The sequence below is a fragment of the Anser anser genome (assembly GCF_964211835.1).
Source record: "Anser anser genome assembly, chromosome: 5".
In the NCBI taxonomy this organism is placed as follows: domain Eukaryota; kingdom Metazoa; phylum Chordata; class Aves; order Anseriformes; family Anatidae; genus Anser; species Anser anser.
This window is the reverse complement of record NC_139725.1, coordinates 9,890,146-9,912,276: the sequence shown is the minus strand read 5'-3', so window position 1 is coordinate 9,912,276 and position 22,131 is coordinate 9,890,146. Positions and strand designations below refer to the sequence as shown.

Sequence of the window (22,131 nt, the reverse complement as noted above, 5' to 3'; positions counted from 1 at the left end):
CTGTGTGGTTACTTGGCTTTAGGCAGCAAACCTCTCCTCTGACATCAGACCCCAGCTCACCAGGTATGGGCCGCACAGCTTTACTGCCCCGAGGTGATGCCCTTTAAAACAGGTTATTGAATTATTTCACCTAAGAAGCACCTCGGGAGGTAAAAATATTCTCCATGTTAACAAATGGAGCATTAAAGAGAGAAGTAGCTGAGGAGCAGTAGACATTTTTACTAATCGTGGTGTAAAATCATCAGCTCAGCAGTAAAACCTGGGTCCTAGCAGCAAAACCTAGACCACATCACGTCCTCCTCCTCCCCCAGTCACCGCGACTTGTGGTTCACGACACAAACGCTGGATTAGTTGCATTAGAGCCAAAATTTCCCTTAACTAACGCATTTCATTTGTTTGCTGTCTTTTCTGTTTATTGAACACTTGGGATTGTTAATCTTCTGCTAATTTAATAACTGGAACCATGTGGCGTACAAGCGTTGCCGCATTCCGCCTGGGAGATTAATGGCAGGGACGCGCGGCTCTGAAGGCCCGGCCGCGGGCGCTGGGCTGTCGGTGACGGGCGCCCAGAGGTGAGACAGGAGCACGGGACAGATGTGCAGCCACTCCAGGTCTGAAAGTCCTGAAGTGCTAAACCAGAAAACCAGCGCGAATTTTTAAGCTGCATTTAAATAACCTTCCTCGAGCCCGATGCCTCTTCTCAAACGGGAGGACGTGGCCTCCACGAAACCATGTCACCCCCCCATGTGCAGGGCTGAAGTGAAACCCAGCCCCTGCTCCGGCAGGACACCTGAGGCTGAGGTCCCATGCGTTTTGGGTACAAACTCATAAACAACATTATCAGCATTTATTTCCTGGACACTCTTTATTTTTTGTGGAGTTTACACAGCTGAAAAGCAAATGATTGCAAAGGAGTGGTGCCTTTAAACACCTCCTTGTTTTCCATTAGTTATCCTGTTTAATCAGCTATAACTCATTACAATCCAATGACATCCTGCACGGCCTTATTGTGCCTTTGGTTATTTGAATATAAACACCACTGAAGTCAGCAGGAATGCAAAGTGTGTAAATCAGCACAGAGCCCAGTGCTAGGTTTTAAGCAAGGATTCTGCGGCGAGGAATTTAAACCATTATTTTATATTTTTGTTACGTTTCTGTTTGATGCTTTACCCTGCTCTATGCTCGGAGCAGAATCCGTTTCCCTTCCAGGCACGTATAGCGTGTTCCCCTTTGGTTTCCTAATTTGGGTTAGATCCCATCATATGAAAAATATACTCTGATATTGTACCTAGAGCACATTGATGAGGCCTAAAGAGCTCTTCTGTGATGGGAATTAAGATCAAAAAGGATACGGAATTTAAATATTCAACATTTTTTCTTGGATATGAAACACAGAAAAATTGTTTTGATGCAAAAGTCATTGCGACAGAATATGTTACTTAAACTTTGGGACCATATTAGGGTAAAATGGCTTTTTAGAAAGGAATTGCACTGACAGAAACTCCTTCATATGGAAATTATGACATTTTGTCTATTGCCTCTTACTAGAAATGTTTAAAAGATCCGTTAAAAATATTCTTTGAAGGAGCTGTATTGAGATAAAAGAAAATGAGTAAGAACTGGTATAATCTAGGGGCTTGTTTCTGATTAGTTTCTTAATGTAGGCCCCGTTAACTGCCCGAAACCTGCAGTGGTTGTCAGAGTTCGGGAGGCACAATGACAACATGCTCGTTTTACCGCTGGGTTTGCTGCCCTCCTGTCCGGACACCCCCGGCCACATGGCCGGCTTGCCCCAGGAGATGCTGCGACCCGGCGCCAGCCTGCCAGGGACACATACAACCCTATAACTTTCCTTTCCTACCCCTTCCCTACCTGTGCTATCGTAGCCTCTGCCTCACCAAGTGGCCATGAGGCAGACCAAGGCAAATTGCCCCACTTGTGGCTGCAGAGCATCCCATCTGAGGGCACGGCCAGTGGGCCTGCACCATGGCAGTGGTACCGGGGGGCACAGGGAGGGCTCACGGCCACAGCTCCGTCCCACCACTGCAGTGGTCCCAGCTCTCCGAGCCACAGTCTCCAAAGTGCCTATGTCCGAGAGACACGGGTTGCCTCTTTACAGAAGAGTTGCCTCTTTACAGAAGGAGTTAAAAGTCCCCCTGCCCTTGTTCCCTGTCTGGGCTGTCACCCACGGCCACTGACAGCTCTGTAGCCAGATTGGAGAGGGAGAGGCTGCTGCGGGGCAGGAGGGCATTAACGCCCCCTGCAATTAGCTCTGGGAGCCAAAGGCAACTGTGGGCTTCTTGGGAAGGGCTGGCCTGCAGGGCACCTAGGGGGTCACATGTGGGCTCTGCTGCCATCCCAGCCTGAAAACCACGTCGGAAATGCAAATTGAGGGAAACAAAGAGGCAAACAGATCCAAACGAGGCTCAGCACTGCGTCTGCATCATCCCCAGTACGTCCTGGGGGAACAGGCGCTGAAGCCTGCCCGACTCTCAGTTTCTGAGAGGGAACTGGCATCACACACACAAGCCTCGCGTTTACAGCCCTGGCAGAGGCGAGCTGGAAGCCGTGCTGCTAATCAGAGCCCCGGGCAGCTGTCACACAGAAGCAGCAGCTGGTGAAATGGCCTCTGGTGGTGGTGGAGGCGGCAGTACATCGCCTCGGTCCTGCCCTGCTGCTCTGGGGCAGGCTGGCGTGCCAGGGGATGGGGCGAACCCAGCAGAAAACAAATGTGGAAAGTCCATCTTCTCCGTCTCTCCTCTGCCCTGAAGCGCGTGCCTTGTGAGAGCTTGAATTTCCGCCCCACTTTGTCTGGAAAATCCCTCTGGATAAACGATTATGACATTCTCACCATTTAAAATTAACTTTCTCGCTTTGCCTTAAAAAAAGGCTCAGCCTTCTTGTCAGATATTTTGGTCGCTTTGGGCTCCCTAAAAATTGTGAGCTAGCAGAATTTTCCTTAGTGAATGCTGCAGGAGATCTTTGATGGGATGATAAAAATAACTATTTGGTGCCAAAGGCGATAGACTGGGGAACAAAAGCCTCTCTGAAGTCAGAGAAGCTGGGATCTTTCAAAGAGTTCAAAAAAAAAAAAAAAAAAAAAGCGCTAAGAACAGCAGTGGATATCCTGGACTATGACTGTGGTCGGATCAGCTGATGACTGAGTCTAGGTGAAGGATTTGGGAGCAGGCAAACAACAGGTGGTGGGCGGGAAAAGCAGGAGAATCAGATCTGCCTGGGGAATAGGTGGTGGATAGAGTGACGGACGGCTGAGGTAGCGGCAAGCACCAGGGGAAAGAGAAGAATCGGGTGAGTCCATGATGAAATTCTTACCTCTCACACCACCCCGACCTTTGTGAGAGACCGACGCACAGCAAGAAAAGCAAAGGAAAAAAAACTAGACTTGAAGCATTAGTTCCCTTGGGAAAGGATGAGTGCAAAACATGTGGCAGATATTAGTCATGTCACTTAGAAAGGTGTTCAAATACCACGATGAAGGATGAGTGTGGTATAAGGACTTAGAATAACTTAGTTGGTAAACCAAATTTGGGACACAGAAAGAGACTGATATGGGAAATACTGTAAGATTCACTCCTTGTGTGGATGTCTTTCTATAGCCAATAGATACATTATTCATTTTTTCCCTTCTGATGCAATAAAATTTCAACAATAGCATAAGCGGTATCACACTTCAGGCTACAGCAAGGGGCATGCACAGAAGCAAAGGATGTTTGAGATACATTGTCATCCACTGGAAAATTCCAAAACTAGAATTTAGCCTCGCTTTAAAACTATTAGGGCTTTTTTTTCTTGGCCAACTCTATTTTATCAGATATCTGTTTACAAAACTCAGCCAAATATCCTCTCAGATGGTTTTATAAACTTTCAACAGATGTGAATGAACATTTATTTGACAGAGCCAACTAACTACCTCGGCAGCTCCATTCTCTTGACCCCGTTCATGACTTTCACTGCATCCCATTCTCAGTAGAGTTGGTCAATTTTCAAAAGGTATTTGCTGTCAGATTTTTTTTTCCTTTTAGTAACCACCTGTTTGCCTGAAATCCATTGTCCTCATTATAAATTTAGTCTTGCATCTGAATATTATATCAAACATCATTGTAAGTTTTTGATGATAGTTTTACGGGGAAAAATTGAAAGCCTCTTTGAACACAGCGTCAAACAGTATAGAACTGAGTCTGCGTTGAAGATTTTGGAAAAGAGATGATTTTGAAGTGTCAGGTGCTGTTGCAGATCTGTCTCTCTCATCAACACGTGGCTTTTTCTGGTTCCTCAGGGAAAAACTGAATGGCAATTAAGTGATAAGTATGGAATGACCACTGGGCCACCGTGTAACATTCTTCCATTGCTGTTGTTTTAAAAAGTCAAGTGCGCAAAAGAATAAATACACCCAAAAGCAGGATCGGGCCTGAAGTCAATATTTTGAAGTTTCCATATCTGCACACGTTTAGTGTCTCTAACAGAGAGATAACACCCTGCAAGAGTGAGTAGGTCAAGCTATACTGTTATGTCCTATCCTATGCACTAACAGACCCCATCGAGAGTCTCCATCATTCTCTTTCCATTTGCACTCATCTCTTTGAAAAAAAAAAAAATCTACTTATAAAGAATCTTGAACTTTTTTTTTGTTTTCCATCCGTGGTATTTTTCATCTTTTTAGTGCTCGGGTAAGAGTTTTGTAACACATCTGTATTGCTGATGAACAAACTGAGGCGAAAGAACTGCAAAGATCTGCCGCACAACACACAAGCCATAGAGGAGCCAGATTTATGCTCCGGGTTAACAATGAAGCAGACAAGGAACCAGCCTGGCTGGCCTTCCCTCTAGCCTGTCTCTGAGGAGGATGTATGGGAATGCATATGAAACTCACATGAAGCAAACCCTCTGGACATCACCCATGTTCTTCTACTCTGCTGAACAGATGAGAGAAGGGTTAAGTCCTGAAGCATTCTCACTGCCAGGGTCCCTTCCTCCTCAACGTTCCTCATTTTTTTTTTTCCTTTTAAAGTGCTTCAGCTTGTGTGTTACAATTTGTTATAATAATGGAATCCAGTCAGAAGCTTGTGGCCCCATAAACTTTAGACATAATTTTAACTATGTCAACTTTAAAAAGTCAGTATCTGCCTCATCAAAGGGCAATCATGTCCAGTGTGGGTGTCTGTGCCAATTGTGTTTTGAACTGCAGCAATAATCCAACCTAACCATGCGAATAGCTTTTCTACACCCACATTTCTTAATTATCATCATGAGACTGAGGTAGCTGAGACCAGATCTATAATGTTTTCTGGATGTCAAAATGCCCACACACCTTCTGTAATCCTTGTGCTACCAGCCCCCTTTCATATTGCTTTTAGCTGGTCCATCTAATTATCTATTACCGTAACTGTTTAATGCATTTTTCATAAGCCCCACAAAGGATTGTCAGGAGGAAGGGGCTCTGTTTAAGAAAAAGGAAACAACTTGTCTGCCTAGACCTCCTTCACTGCACAACCCTATAAACATTTCAGGGGATAATAAGCCCCTCCTCACCCCTTTCAGAAAGGAACCATTATTTCTTACAGCCAGGTGAGACCTACGCCTCTAAAAGTCTCTGTGTACATTGCATCCAGAAACAACACATTGTGTTCAGAGGTTTGTGGTCTACTTCCCATTTTGAAATAAATAAATTTGTTATTTTCACATGCGCGACAGTCAATAACAATCTGAAATGGCCAAGTAGTGAAAATGTTATGACTTAATGAACGCGTCGCGTAATCATTCTTGCCAAATGTCAAAATAAATTGGAGGCCAGCGTGTATGGCTTATGCTTGTTAAATTTGGGTTGTGCATGCTATTTTGGGAAGAAAAACAAAGAAAGACCAGACCACTAAGAGGTGGGCGGAAGAGAAAGTATATATTTAGGTGCTTCTGGCGAGACCTCGGCCGATCACAGCCCCACCGCACACACCACCCACGGGATGCCCTGGGGAGCCACTTACCTCTGGAGGAGCAGGGGGAGCGCAGCGGCTGAGCCCCCCAGCAAAGCCCCCACCGAGGGGCTGGACAGGAGGTGGGCCGTGGCTATTAGCCACTCCAAAAGGTGCATTTTGTAAGGAGACCACAAGAGTTTACGGGTACCCCATCACATCCAGCGCTGGCACACATGCACGGACAAACGCGGGACTTGCCTGCCTCATGCGGAGAGTTTTCTGTCTGTCCGAGCAACAAGTACCTTGGAGGCTCCAGGTCTGGAAAGCTCCCCACAGCCAACGGCCCAGACCTTTGAATGCTCATGTGTGTCCCAGCTATCTGCCCTCTGAGGCTGCCTCACGAAACCACCAATTAGGATTACGCGATAAGCAAAATTACTCCCATTCTTATGTGATTAGGAAAATAGGTCTCTAAAGCTACACGTTCAAAAGCAGATCAAAGCATTATTGTTCTTTTGTGGTTAGGTTTTGACTTACGTTTCTCCCCGTTGTGTACGTGTTCTAGCAGTAGTACCCAGAGGCCCCAGCCGTATGTTTCTTACTCCACCGCTACTTCCAACGGAGGGAGTGCCGCCAGGGTGCTGGTATTTCTTACTGCCCTCATGAAAGGCATGGATACACATATGTGGCTTTCGTTTATTTTGTTTCATGACACAGGGAAGGGGGAGAAATCCTTTTCATACACCTACATCTATCACATAGCAACTAAGAATAGAAGCAATATTGAGACAGATGGAAATGTTAACAGTGACAGCTCACAAGCACGAATCACACATTTGTGAAATAATGAAATGGGTGGGCAGTTGTTATATGAACTCTATGTCAGTCGTTATGTTTTCCTGGCTACAATTTTGCAAGAGTATGTCTCAGAGATATTTTCAGGGAATGGGAGAAGTCAGTGCCCTGTGTTGCACTGCACCTTGCCTGCGTGTGGGCGCAGGGATCACTGGAGCTGTTGGGCGGTTTGCGCACCGAGCAGCTCGTCACAAGCCCCAGGACGTCCCATCACATCTTCCTGCCAGGGCACTTCAGCATTCCCAACAATGAGGTGGGAGAGAGGCAGAAAAGAAGTGTAAAAATAATTGGAAGCCCACCTGCAAGGGAAACACGGGCTGCTCAGATTTGTTTAAAACACTTACTTCCAGGCATAAAAGTATTTCATGTTTATGTATACTCTGCCCATATTCTGTGGTCTCTATTGCTAGCTGGACTCGCCAACCACGAATGGCAAGAAGCATGGCAAAGCCAGACCTGCGTTCCTCAGCTCCTTCTTTCTAGCTCTTTATGCCCCAACAGCCATTGTCCCCATTTTAAGGGCCACTTGGATGAGCCTGTTTTTGTTAGTCCCAGTTTCCAAGCCTCCATCCAAGGGTTTTTTTCCACAAACAAAAGAAATGCTGCATTCTCCATCTAATGTTAGCCCAAAGGGGAGGAAGCTGTGAAAGCACCTCTCCATACGTCTTTCAGCTTGTGCTACCTGCCTGTTTGCCAAGTCTGAAGGAACCTGCTGATTTTCAGAGAGGTACTGTTCCTTACACAAGATGCTGTTTACAGCACTTGAAATTACTATTTTTTGCTAGAGGAATGAACTAGATCTCCTGAAACCTTATGGATGCTCTTTTTGTTTGTGTACCTGATTAAAAAAATTCTAGCAGCTACATCTTAGAGTGCTCAGTGGTGATTTACTACTGTGATTCATGGTAAGACTTACAGCACTGAGCAAAATCTCTCCCTAGGGATTCATCCACCTTTCCAGAATTTCTCGTGGCTGGGCAATCATATGCCACCGTATTTAGGAAGCAGAGCATGGTTACTAAATGGCAGCCAGCCTGCATTTTCTTTGGGCATTTCTGAGAGCTCGACAATATTGGCGTGATAAAGAAACAAAATAAAGGACTCGCTGTGCAAAGTCAAATCCAGCCACCTCGGATCAATGAAATGCTATGCAATCCTCCAGGCCTGTCAGGGAAGGCCTCTAGAAATAAGTAGTGGGAACTGTCAGATCATTTTGAAATTAGAAAATTATTGAAGTACTCTGAAAATCAAGTGGTTATGCAAATGGAGAGGTACAGAGAATGAAGAACTTTGGGAAAGATCAGGCCTATGTCAAATACCACACAGGAAAACATCTCAGACTGGACACAGACACCTGAGGGTCACTGAACCACTGAAAACAACACTTGTGGCATCAGGTAAAATAAACAGAGAACTGTTAGAAAGGAGAAAGACAGGCTGCCACATCAAAGCTTTGCAGGACGGAGAGATCCTCAGAGGAGATCCGACATTTTACACTATCATAACCATAAGAGACGAACGGCGGTGACGAACCACCACCAAATGGGTGACAGCTCCTGGAGAAATACTAGGTACTAAAATCAATAAAGCTACTTGCAGATTAAGGTATGAGTCACTGCGAGCAAATGTGACCAAATACGGCCCCGTGTCATTTGTTAGCGGCCGTCCGTCCCATTCGTCTCCACAGAGAGCGATCGGAACTGGGCACAAACAAGACGGCGGAGGCAGGAAGGGCAATATCAGAACGCAGAGGTTTTAAGAGCCGGTGACAAAGTAACGGGTGTAAAATTAAAGTGTATGAAGACATACAAGATTATCCCCGGAGTGGAAAATTCACATAAACAGAAGCTCCTTGGCAACCTCCTCTGTACCAGAGCTGTGTATTTTGGGGACTGGACAGCCTTGGGTAGGGCTCACCACCACACTAGTGCGTTCAGGCACTAGTGGCACCACCTGGCTCCTTCCCAAGTGAAAACCGGTCAGAGGACGTTTGGGTACGAATTTAGTGACACGGGGACCGCAAAGGAGGTGCGTTTGAGTGCGCTCCAGCCTGCCGACGACAGACACTCCTGAGGCCGGCCTCTTCTCGACCAGTCCCTCCTCGCCTCAGAGCTGCCGAGAAACGCCTCCCGTCGCGCCTAGCCCGGGCATCCCGGCAAACGCAAGTTTTCAAAGTGGAAACGGAAAAATACACCGCTCCTGCGCCTGCCCCCGCCCGGCCGAGGGCCCTTTTCCTCCGCGGGCAGCGAGCCCCCCGCCCCGCACAGCCCCCCGGGGCCGTCCCGCGGCACCTCCATTTTGGCTCGGCTCCGGGGGGGCATCCCCGGCCCACGCAGGACGGTGCCCACGGGGGGGGTTGGAGGCGGTCGCCGTGACAACGGCGCCGCGGGGGGGCGCGGGGGGGAAGCCCCCGGGTGCGCAGCGGGGATGCCGCCCCCTCCCCGCCTGCCGGGGGGTTCCCTCCTCGGCGCCGCTACGTGCGAGCCGGAGCGGGAGCCCGGCGGGAGGCGGGGGCGGCGGGGCCGCGGGATCCTCCCTCCCTTCCTCCCATCCCTCCTTCCTTCCATCGCTGCCTCCTCCCCGGCGGGGCCCGGCGCCGCAGCGGGGCGGCCGCGGGGCTGTGCCGCAGGGAGCGCCCCCGCGGTGCCCGGGAGGGGGGCGCCGCCCGGCTCGGCCGCCCCTCGGGGCCAGCAGGGGGGCACGGGGACGGGGTCTCCTCGCCGAGGCAGCGCCGCTCGGCTCGGAGCCCCCCCCCCCTCCGCAGGAGGAACCCCCCCCCCCAAAACACCCCCGGGTTTGGTGAGGGTGGCTGGGGGGGGGAATCAATGCACGGGCTCCGCGCACAGCCGGAGACCCCCGGAGCTTGTCTACCTGCGAGCACTGCTGCTACCGCCGCTGCTCCGCCAAACTGCTGACTTTCTAGAGCTTATTTTTAGCCCGGAGACTAAATATTATTAGCTACATTTCTACGTAGGAAGGGGGGGGGGGGGGGGAGAGACTAGAGAGAGGGAGATGAGCAGAAAGCTTATCCGAGCGATCTCCAGGTGGGGGGGCTGCGTTTGGGTTTCAGGCTTGTCAAACACCTCCCCCCCCCCCCCCTCCCCTTTTAATTATAGCAAAGTAGCTGCGGATATTGGATCATCAGCAATACATGCACGGCGCTCCCGTTCCGTCGTAGCTCGCACACACAGAGGGGCCATCAGCGATCCCTCAAGCTGGGGACCGGCTCATCTCCATGTAGGTAAAGATCAGCTGCGTCTCTTTATCTATGCGAGATCAGTTGTGCATAGTGCCAGCTAGAGCTCAGCTGCATCTCTTTAGCTATGCAAAAGCAACTTCCATCCCCGGCTAGGGAAAAATCCGTCGCATCTGCTTATCTAGGTAAAGATCGGTTGCATCTCTGCCCATAGCATGCACACGCACATCGAGATACGAGATTCCCAGATTAAATCAGGCACAACTTAACTCAAGTCGTAGTGAAATCTCATCAAGCTGCTCCTACCTTCGCTAGCCTCCACACACCGCCCAGCCACAAAGGTACCAAAACTCGGCAAAGAGCAGGAACCCATCCCCACGGCACCGAGACGGGGGCAGCAGGCAGAGGGGTGCCGCCGGGGGATCACCCTCCCGCTTACCTTAGTCACAGCTAACACCACAAGCAGTGGCTAGATCGTGCCGATAAACACTCGCATTTCCCAAACTTGACACCGTCAAACCAACCCCCGGAGCTTGCAAGACTCTTTTTTTTTTTTTTTTTTTTTTTTTTCCTCCTTTTCCTATTCCAGCCCGCACCGCTAGGAATTCAACTTCGCCCAGCTCCAGCGGGGCGAGAGGGCGGCGGGCGGGGAGGGGAGGGGAGGGGATGGGATGGGAAGGACGGGAAGGAGGGGTGAGGAGCGGGGGGGGGGGGGGGGGGGTCGGTACCGGCTGCCCGCGGCTCCCCGAGCCCGCCGGGGCGCGGGGCCTCCCCCGCCGCCTCTGTCCAGGGTGCTGCCCCGCCGCCGCCGGCCCCGCGCCGCTGCGCGCCCCCTGCGCGCCCCGGCCGCTCCTCGCCGCCGTGCCCGTCACGTGAAGCGCGCGGCGCTGCGCGCCCCCTGCGCGCCCCCTGCGCGCCCCCTGCGCGCCCCGGCCCCCGCCCGGCACGGCCCGGCCCGGCCCGGCTCGGGGCACGGCCCGGCCCCCGGCCCGCCTGGGGACAGCCGTCGGCAGCGGGCGGCCGGCTCCGCGCCGCTCCCCGGCGGCTCCAAGTTTCTCCGAGGCGGGGATCCCGGCGCAGCCCCGCAGCGGAGCGTTCCGGGGAAAGTTGCGCTGCCCGCACCGCCGTGCTGCCGGCCGCCGCGGGTCCCGTCCTCCGGCACGCCAAGTGCCAGACAGCCCAGCCCGTGGTACCAGATACTGTTGTTAAGCAACATCGCAAGCCTTTTTTTTTTTTTTTTTTTTTTTCTTTCCCCTCTCCCCAGTTACAAAAATAGGCTTTTTATTGGTACTCACCATTGTTTCTTTGCTGTCCTGGAGACAGAAGTGTCTTAAAATCCAGTCTCCCCAACAGATGCTGGAAGGTAATGTGTCTTGTTTGAAGTCATCATGTGAGAACTTCTGCTTTGCTCAGTGGATCGCCCACCACTTGGTGTGACTTATGATTCTAATAACCCTTTGCAATATCCGCAAGCTTCAACTCTCCGCCACCTTGGTGCCTACAGAAGACAGAAAGCGGCTGGCAGGGAGTTTTAAGAACCTATAGACGTACGCAAACGCCTTAGCTCAGAGTCACGTTTCCCTCCGAGTTCTTACGTGATCCCAATGAACGAGAGGGGTTACCGGCTGCCGCCGCGGAACGTGACCGCCGCCCCCCGCACGCCGGAGCGGGACGCCAAGTTCCCGGGGAGAGCCCGGCCCCGCTCCCCGCCCGCACCCGGGGCCGAGCGACACGGGGCGGCGCGGAGCCGGCAGGTGAGTACCCATCGGGGGCCCCGGGGCTCGCTCGCCCTCGCGGGGAGAGCTCCAGGGACTTGTTGCACGCCGCAAGAGGAGGCGGCTCGCTGCCCCGACCGGCTCCCTCGGAGCCCCCGGCCTGTCCCCGCCGCACCTCGCCCCCTCCTCGCTCTGCCCTCGCCACCCCCCGACCCCGGGAGGGCTGCGGGCCCCGCTGCCGCCGCGCTCCCGTCCCCCGTTTTGTCCCCGGGTCCCCCCCACCGCGGCCAGCTGAGGGCTGGGGGCGACACCGGCCCGCCCGCCCTCGCCTTCGGAGGCGGCCTGCGGCCCCGGCAAAGTTTGTGGGGGCTGCCGGCGGTACCGGGGGGAAGGCGGAGGCAGGAGCCCCTCGCCCGGTGCCGCTCCCTCCCGGGCGGCTGCTCCCAGGGCGCTGCGGGGAGTTCCCCCGGCGGAGCCTGTGCCCCCCCGGCCCGAGCCCCAGGTACCTCCGCCCGGGAGCCAAAGCCAGCAGCCTCTTCCATGACAACCACTTATGTTGATCCATGCAATAACCAGCAGATGCTGCCCTAAGACTGGTACAGCTGGTACTTTCCTGCCTCGGCCGTCCTGGGGGCAAGGTGCAAGAAGGCACGTCGAGTGGTCTCCAGCCGACCTGCCCAGAAGAGGACTGCTGACCCCCTTCGTCAGCATCACACGCTGCCCGTGTGGCCTGCAACGGGCAGAGCTGCTCCCAAAGGCTGCTGCTGCTGTAAGGCTGCACCCAGTAGATTACCCCGTCAATTGTCACCCAAGACCCATCCTTAAGTATTGATCTTCAGTCAGGGAACTGAACTTTCCACCGTTGGAAGCACTGATAGTGCTAGTACCAGTTGTGAACACCACTTTTTAAATGCCACTTAAAACACCCCACAAGTGTTTTAACAAAGGGGGACTGCATCACACCATGCCTTCTCCCAACCTTCTAAGCCAACAGCTGCCACCTCTCCCTCCGAGGAGTAGAACAACTATGGTGGGGTCTGCTTTGGACAGAAAGTCATACAAGTACACATCTGAGCCCTAAAAGTTTCTGACTTCAGGGAGTCCTCAGCACTTGTGGGTAGAGACAACTCAGTAAGGAAGTAGTATCAATTAAAGCAAACAAACAAACAATTCTACATACTTCAAAACTCAAGAAATACAGTCTTTCATCCAGAAAGTCATTCTAGCTGTATCATTTGTAAGAAAGTAGTCTATCTGTTCCTCACCTACTTCTCAGATCATTAACTTCCAGGTATTTTCACTTTCTGAGGAAGTTCTCAGTCATTAAGGATGTCCAGATGGAAACTTTGCTGGATCACAGTATTATAATGACACAGTAACATTAAACTTACTAAAAACTTCCACAGAAGGCTTTCTAAGAGGGACCCACGGCAAGAACAGGACACGCAGTCAATTCAGGCCTGTTCCAGAGCAAATGGATGAGCTTTGCCAAGGATACTAAGGCAGGGTCATGCTGACAGAACAACATGCAAGAATACTCATTTATAGAGCTATCTCAAAGAGCTTCTGGTGAACACTTCTGTTTAAGATAATCCAACCCCACCCCACCCATTTCACTGGAATAGGCAGCAGCTGATAACCCATCTCGCGGTCATCAGACCAAATTAAGCATGTGTTTGCTGAAGGGAGATTTTGCTCTACGTTGCCTCAATCATGTCAGTCTGAAGTACTTATGAAAAAAACAAGCGCAGTAATCAAGACTCTAGAGATATGGTGTATGGAAGAACAAAAGGTCACGGGCAGGGTGATATGGGATGCCAAAAAGCAAAATTCCTTGGCAGAAGAGGAGGAGGAGGAGGTAGTACAGAACAGTCACAGTCCCCGCACGGACACTCACTGGTGACAGAACAGCCCACGTTGCTCTGAGGGACCAGAGCCAAAGATGGGACATGAGTGAACGCACAACAGTGGTGGAGAAGGGTCCCTGGCAGGCGGTTCAGAGAGACTCCTGCAAGAAAGGAATGAGGAAAGGGGCTGAGACAGAATTAAACCCAGCTGTCCATCAAGTTTCCAGCCGTTTCCTTTCCCTACGTCCCATTCCTGACTGGTTGTTACCTCCAGGAGAATAGATCCCGAGGCCATGGGACACCCAGCCACAAAAAGGCACTTGATGGGAGTATGTGGGGAGTATTTTTTATTTTTATTTTTCATATTATCATAGGGGCAAACAATTAATCCAAGTTACTCATTTGGCAAGTTATAACTCTTCAGTAAAAGTCAGCACTAGTGTGAAGAGTTTGGTCCATCATTTAAGACTAATAACCAGGTGATCTGCTTACAGGGTGTTGAAACAGGATAGCTTTTAGCCCTTGCCAGAATTGTACGACACAGCATTTGCTCTATTCAGGTAGTTCATACATATAAGGCAATGTACATCTCTTGTTCCAAGTGTGTTTATCTTGGATTTACATTGTTACCAGATGAAGTATACAGCTGTTGGACCTGACTTCAGTGGGACTACTCATATGTAAATAGTGACAAAAGTGTTTAGCAGATGAGGCCTAATTAAGCAGGAATCAGTCATACATTTTCCCCTCTCTTAGACAAAAGAATGTGAAGAATACTGCAGGAGCATTGCTAGAAAGTCATGGTGCCTTGAACCAACCTGCCAAACACACCGAAATCCTAAGTGAGCTGCAAATGTTCATTCCCTGGCTTCAAGCATCAGGCAGAAGCAGCGAGCTGTTATTTGTTGGCTTTTTCACATACTTGAAAGACTACCACAACGTGCAGATGACTACCCTGCTAGGCACGCGCTGGAAGACACCTTGCATCCATTCTGCACGTGCTGCTCCCTGCTCGCTTACACATCACCCAAAAGCCGCCTCGAACACTGGGGCCAGCGATCCGGGCAGAACCAGGCGATAACAGCATCTGTCAGCTTTATGGAGACACTTCTGAAAGGAGAGCTACGTTGCATCATCACTGGCGTGAAGCGTGGCTGCCAGCTCCTCTACATGCCAGCAAACTAAAGGCACGTTTGAAAGAAAGGTCCCCCAGGGTCACGGCATGCACATTTGGCTGGTAACCTCCTGCTGCTTCAACAGGCGGGTTTGGCACCCGCCCTGCTGCTGCCCCGAGGGTAAATGCCATCCTGCCAGAATGCTTTTAGGGTAGCCTCCCATAAAGTGTTGATCTGTGCCTGATCTCCTCCTCCTGCAGATTATCCCGGTCTGATATCTCCAGCTTTTCCACGATCTTCATGCTGCAAGCATCAGCAGCCGCTACCTCCTCCCTCCCTGGAATAGTTTCCCTTTCTTCCTGAGCCTACTCGTCTTCAAACCGCTCCCAATTGCGTATTTTCCATGCTGGTAACATGCAGATGAACATCGTAGTCATGATCCCACTCAGATACTAAACAAGCCTCCCACCAATGCTTAGTCCTCCTTTAAAGCACCAGAACATTTCAGCTTGCTTTCCGTCTCCTCAAAATACCAGGAAATACTATGGAGTAGGCAGGCTGCGGCGGGTGCGTTTGCTGTGTTTTCACCTCAATGAGCATGCTGCACCAGCGGGCTCCTCCAAACGTGCCTTGGCGGGGGCGATGTCCTCTCCTGCTCGTCACCCCGTGCCAGTGCCTTAGGGAGGCATTTCTTTGAAAAAAAATCACAAATTGCGCCGAGCTCATCTTCACACTTGATAAAAGCAGGAGAGAGGGGAAGAGCTCCCGGTGGCTAGAGCTCAGCACCACCAGGAAAGCTGGGCCTGATGTGAGACGGGGTAACGTCAGGTTCCCGTCCCCACAGGTGGTTGGGGCCGAGAGCTGGAGGCAGGCGCCTCGGCCACTGCACCCATGCTGTGGGGACAGCAGCGAAGGCTGCAGCAGGAGGAGGCATGGCTGAGGGGACAGCAGGGACGCCAGCCTTGTGCCAGCCACCAGTCTGCTCGTGCCGGGGAAACCCTTCGCTTTGCTCTTTTGTCTGGCTTTGGGTCCCCCCGCACTGCTCTTGTTGCACGACGGGACCACAGACAGGACTGAGGAACTGGCCTGAAAGCTTTACATGAAGTACTTATTCATTATCAGCCACTGCAAAAAGTTTTGCTTAAACCCCTTCTGTTATCCATGGAAGAGGCGTGATTTGGGAGAACTCAGATTAAACGCCCTTGCTTTGTTTTCCTCAGACTACCACTGATGCAAATGTAGTTCGGACTATATCTCATCTGCTTGTGTGGCACTCACTTAGGTGAGCTGCAAAAGACAGGAGATGAGATAAATGTAATGGAAACTATTGGCCCATGTAAGTTCTCCTGGATGACCTGAGCAAAATGAGCCACCGGGTATCTCTTACTAGAATAAAACCAGAGATAGGGAGAGAAATCAGAACCTGGAGAAAAAAGAAACATGACAGCCGTAATCTGTTACTATTGCAACCTGATTACTGGGTGCTTTGACATGGTGGGGGACCCTTTCCTGCAGCAATAAAGAATACGTCTCGCTTCTTGTAACCACAGGGGAAGCATCTGTGGGCAACTTAACATTTAAACTGACTCTTTATTCAGTTTCCTTTAAAAAGAGTAAACATATATGATAAATGTGGGGAAAAAAAAAAAAAAAGCTACACCACCACCTTGTCACATTCTGAAATGCTGTTCGGTGCAGCCCTGAGTCAGGAGAGAACTCCAGCACTTCCAGTACAGAAATGCCCTTACCGAACCGAGAGGGATTAGTCTTAATTGTACTCGTGAGTAAAAAGTAAACACATACTTTAGTTCCTTTCTAAGTTAATGTTTAAAAGGAAACTATCTCCAAACCATATTAATCTACTTCTTTACAGCCAAATACCCCATCGACTTCAATGGGAGTTCTCAGCCACAGCTGTGTATTTGAACCGCCTTGAGCATGATGGAAACGTGTTATTGTTAAGAGCAAAATATCTGCTGAAGAAATTATACATGGAGTTAGCAGACAGCACCAGGAATTAGGTGCATATCATGCAAGAATGATTGAGGAATGCTGGAGAGTTCTGCGTAAGGGCGACCCTTGACATTGTCTCTGCATTTATATGATGAACTCTTTCAAATATAGCTCTGTTCCCTTTAACTCCCCTGCGTAAAAAGGGGAGAAATGAGATGACGACAGAGAATGAGGGGAACGAGGAAACAGTAATGTAGGAGAAAAGCACTCTAAAGGACAGTAGAAATACAGAGAAGCTGTTATGAGGCTACCACTGAACTAAGGGTAATTAGTAAGATAATAACCTTCATCCAGGCTCTTGCACTGAGTTAACCGAAAAACCATCCCCACACCGACTATGTCTGCAACTGACCCGTATATCTTTATCCTGCCATTTTCTGACTAAAATGACAAACAAATTCTCCCATGAGATGGTATTCACAACAGTCAGGAAATAGTGTTAATGCTGACCTAAATAAATAAAGCTTCTCCTACATAAGAATTCCTGCAAGTATCCTTTAACACAAGGTACATTTACTGTAAAACGCACACAACCCTGGGGGGCAAACCACCTGCTAGACACCATGGTCTCTCTGTCTGCCTTTGGCAGGTGGGGCTGGGAACTTCAGCAAAAGGCTGCTGAAGAAGCAGGCGTACTTGGGTGAGACTCCCGAGACCAAATCAGAAGCTCCCAGATCCTGCTGGTAGACCTTGCAGCCAGAGCATGGGTGAATTTTCACAGAAAAAAAAATATTATTTTGCAGAGCTGCATGCCTGGGAGTGAGCTAAAGGGTGTTGGCACACATGCAGCTTCGAGGACGTGCGTTGTCTTTCGAGGATTTGCACAACGCTTTCTGCCTCACATGGCGCTGTTCACGCCTGCCTAACTTCTTCCTAGGGTTGTTCATTACTGTAAAGAACAGCAGGTACACACTAAACACAGTACATCTCTTATATGCACTATTTATTGTGGTGAATTACATCTGTTGTTCTTTATCAACATGAAGCAGTAGAGCTGAGGTCTAAGCTCCCTTTCCAAAAGCAAGCTGCCCAAAGACAGAGGCAAGCCTAAGGGAAGATTTTGTGCAGGCTTACTTAGGATTTTATTGTAAAGGCATCAAAGCCAGCAGTGTTACAGGTTGCTGCTAAAAAATGCTATTGCTACTCCTACCTTCTATTTGCATCGCACATTTGAAGTTGGTTTTGTTCCATTTGCAGCCCACGTCCTGCTGCAGCATCCTTCCTTTTGCTCTACCTGTTCACCTGTTAGGAAGGTGGGCTGCCAACAAAGCCTGCGCTGGGCGGCAGTTAGTACCTCGTCTGTTCCAGCAGGCATGACACAACTGGCTTCTGCTTTTCCAACACTAAGAGCTAGACTGGCAAAAAAAAATAAAAAAGTGCCATTATTTCCACCGAGTGTCCCTGTGAGGGTGCCTGCTTGCCTTAAAGATGCTCTTCTGCATGGGCTCTATGAGTCAATGCCTTCCACACCACACAGGCAGCGCACATAGCAAGCCTTTGGGTGTGCGGGTGTCACTGTGAATCAATCCACTTCAGCCACGTAAGTCCTTTCTGCCTTTCCTCACCTCTACTGGAGTTGAATTAAATACAATCTACACCTTTTCCCTCCCACTTTCATTTATGATGCACTCTCCTATTCTAATTGCTCCTCATAGGAGCAGCAGTAACTTTTGTTTGTGACCCAGAGAACTCTACTGAATAGGTATATCCAGAAGTGTTTCTAACACTGAACAGCACACAAACTGCATGATTACTCTTAGTGTCTCTCATTGAACAGAAAGTATTTTAATAACCTGAAAGACTCTTCAGTGAACAGTGCTGGATCTGCGCAATTTATAGCATATTTAAATATTTTTACATTGGTACCCAAGATTGAATTCCAATATTTTTCTTTTGTATCTCTGAGCATTTTAATACACTTCTGGGAACACTTACCTTTTATGATGAAAACAATATTTTCTAACATAAAGTGGTGATTTCAGCTTAAGTGCAACCATATGTATCTTAGGGCAAGGGCTTTTGGTTCTAAATAACTGCTTAATGTTAAGGATCTTTCATAATGGAAATGTCACAAACTACCATATACTAGCTTTCTCGAAGAAACGAAGATAAAATGCAGAACAACACAGCTCCTATAGTTAAGAATAAATACTTCGAAGCACAACTGCAAATTGTGATTTTTCAGTGAAAATTGCATAACTACAGAGATATGGGAAAATGGGAAAACCACAAATCTGCTAGATGTAATGAGTCTGTTTCTCTTGGTATGGGCTAGATCACATCCTATGGTAGTTTACCAATCTGATTACTGGTGGGCAATCACACTACTAAGCCTATTTCCATAAAACTGTGCAAATAACTTATCCCTGTGTCTGTACAGCATACACTCCTCATCAGTTAAGAATATCACATCTAGTTATTGTATTTCATGCAAAGATCTCAGATCTTTCATAAATGCAAACTGATCATTACAGCTTTGAAGGACATTTTGGTGTCCATTTTACAATAAGAAAAACTGAGGCAGGGAGCATTTAAACTGCCAGTAAATGGCTCTGATATTGCAGCTCACTCCCTGAGCAGTTTGCCCACAATAATAATGCCGGTCAAGATTTGGCAGTCCCGACACTTTTTTCTAAGAAGTATATAATGACTCTTCCCCTGTACCCACTGGGTATATCACTTGACACTGGGAAGAGATCCATGGAAAAGTGTTTGTATCATAATATCAGGGATATGTAGTCGTTCCTACTGCCTAGCTGCAAAACACTGGCAATGAGCAGTTATTAATCTGGGGGTAAAACAATGTTCATTGTTCAACTCGTACACAAATCAGAAGAAGATGCAGAGCTTTGGCAGAGAGCAGTGACCAGATATTCCAGCTTGCTTTAAGTCCTCTTGGACTTGCACCACCCACCCTAGGGGTTTACCCACAGGTTACAGCGCACCTATTCTGCTCACAGCAGGGGTGCTCATGCTCCTTGCCCTGTGCCTGCTCTCTGCCCACAGCCCGTGCCCTTCGAGGCATCGCCTGCAGCGCCCGAGCCCAGCCATGCTGTGGACGCATCCTTCATCCCCCACGGTGCCTCACCTGCACGCCCCGCCAGCCTTCCCTCGGCCATCAGGCTTTTAATCCATCAGCACTTGGGACAAAGAGCGGGCTTGGAGAGCTGATGATATATGTCAATGTTTTCCCATCTCTTACTGGTGACTCATTTTTTCGTGGAGCCTGTTTTCCAGCGTGAGGAGAAGGTAACCCAGACAGTACCATGGAAGGGAGGTGTGAAGATTCAGATAAGTACAACAAAGATCACTCCAAATTATTTCTCAGGAAAACTCCAGATGACTATCATTATTAGTAATTTCAGTCTCTGAGGTCTGCTCAGTTACGTGAGACTGAGCTGAAACTTGGCCTAAGGTTTCCCTGCCTTTCAGTGGGTCTGATTGCTGTCTGAAAGATACAGTTGCTGTGAAGATGCTGTCTCTCATAATCTCACATTTATCTTATTCTCAGGTTTCTCACAAATCTTTCGACATGCCATGCTTAAGAGTAATCCCCAGTAAATCTAAAGTACGTGGCAGAACTCTGGAGGAAAAATCTGGGAGCAAAATCTAGAAGGAAAACTGTAGGCTGAAAAACAAATGATTAATCTCAAGTAAGTAGGTAAGAAGAAAGTCATAGAATACCAGTACTTTTCAATTATTTAAACTTAATCAGCGGCATATAAATCACCTGATCCTAATGTGACACCTTCCTTCACCACCCAGCCTCTTTCAAAAATATATTTTGGGTATTGGCCGAAATTATCTTCTCAAAGAGTAGAGAAACACAACAACAAGGGTAAGACGAAATGATTCAAACAACTGTTACACGGTTAATTAACTACATAAAGCCACCGAAAAAGCCTTGAATGCGATTTGAGAAGTGCCGGCCGAGTTCTGAGCTGCTCTGGATTGACACAGCTGCATAGTTTCATGGGGCTGAGCCAAGTGGCACCGGGCTGGGATCTGTCTGCCCTGCCTTGCTCCTCTCACAGGCACAGCGGAGAAGGAAACAACTAAAACTGTTCAAGCCACTCCAGCCATTACTTGTCTGCACTGATAACTAAATGAAGCTAATTGAGTACTACTAGTCGCAACTCAGCCTTTATTATGGCAAAGGGTTTCTACCGTGCAGAGTCACTAGTAGATCTTATTCCCTGCCATGTACATTTACCAGTACAAACAGCCCCAAAGTGCCGACGGATAACCAGCTCTGAAATCCAGCAGCTCTGAGGTCCATGCCTACGTACAGCCACGTGCAGCAGATAAACGCGAGGGGTGAGGCTCTGGGGCTGGCCCTCCCCGCCCTTCCAGACACCATTGCACCACACGGGGGGCATGGCTTGCTGTTCCTTGGCAGCCGCCTGCATGCCCCCAGGAGCGAGCAGCGCATGTGGCCCTCGCCCTGCGGGGGCTGGCTGGCCCCAGCAGCAGGGGGTCAGGCCAGGGGACAGCGGCGAGTGTTGTGACACTTGCTGCAGCAGCTCCTGGGGAGAGGCAGGGGCCACCAGCGCACTGAAGCTCGGGCACCTCGGGTACATCTGGACCGCAGGTGAGAGCAGGCGTCTCCAGGTGCTGCCTGTGGCACAGAACGAAATTCTTGGGAAGAGATTGAAATCAGAGCCTCTTGCTTGGATCCCAGCCCTCGCAACCTGCTTCTCCTCCCACAGCGGTCGAGGCTGGTGTTGAGATGAGACTTCCCAGGCTTACCTTACGGAGAGGCTGCCGTGCTCCGGTGAGCCCTGGCACGCGCTCACAGGAGGACGGCAGGCAGGGCACGGCTCCCGTCACCACCCCGCGTCCCCACTGGCACCAGGGATGCCGGGCCGTGCTGCTGCAGGGGTAGAGGAGAAGACGGGTTAGCACCTGCGGGGATGGCAGGGCAGCTCTGGCTTGGAGGACTGTGGCCACACAAAATGGGAAGATTGCGTCCCAGAGTGAAAGGCCAGACATCGTGCTGGCCTGCTGCTTCCAACCCCCCAGTACGCACAAAATGTACATGAATAACACATTTACATGCACCCATATGCATTTACATGCATGCTAAAACTGGCTACTAAACAGAATAGAAGTATGATGATATTGGGAATAAGAAATACAGATTACAGAATGGCTGAGGGCAACAGCAGGTGTTCTTGCTCAGCTCCCCATTTCCCGTAAGTTAAAGAGGGATATCTGAAACCCACATGCTGGAGAAGTGCTAACAGGGGTGATACAGTGAGAATGTGTCTGGGAAGATCATTAGGTATGAGATAGGCTGGAAAAAGTCAGGAGAACTTCACGTCTCTGACACGCTCTCCTATGGATCTGATCCCTTCACGTGCACGGCTCTCACTGGCTTACAGGAGCAAGAAAGACCGTGAGAGAAGGGCCTGAGACAAATACCTTGACAGTATTTTAGCTCAATCCTAGCAGAAACAA

General features: G+C 49.7%; 1 protein-coding gene across 4 annotated transcripts in view; it reads right to left on the bottom strand.

The window, feature by feature from the left end:
* The window catches only part of BDNF (brain derived neurotrophic factor), a 64,652-nt gene that overhangs the window by 26,733 nt on the left and 15,788 nt on the right, over positions 1-22,131 (bottom strand). For 2 of the 4 annotated variants that reach the window (XR_014584985.1, XR_014584988.1), the window contains 2 exons: positions 21,421-21,544; positions 20,799-21,289 (listed from right to left, as the gene is read on the bottom strand). Coding sequence is in view for 1 of the 4 variants with exons in the window: in XM_083838030.1 (XP_083694156.1) it covers positions 11,277-11,279 (3 nt within the window). In the remaining 3 variants the exon portion in view is untranslated. Of the gene's footprint in view, positions 1-6,902; positions 7,085-11,276; positions 15,350-20,798; positions 21,290-21,420; positions 21,545-22,131 lie in introns of those variants that run through there. The other 2 variants (XR_014584983.1, XM_083838030.1) reach the window with 2 other exon arrangements.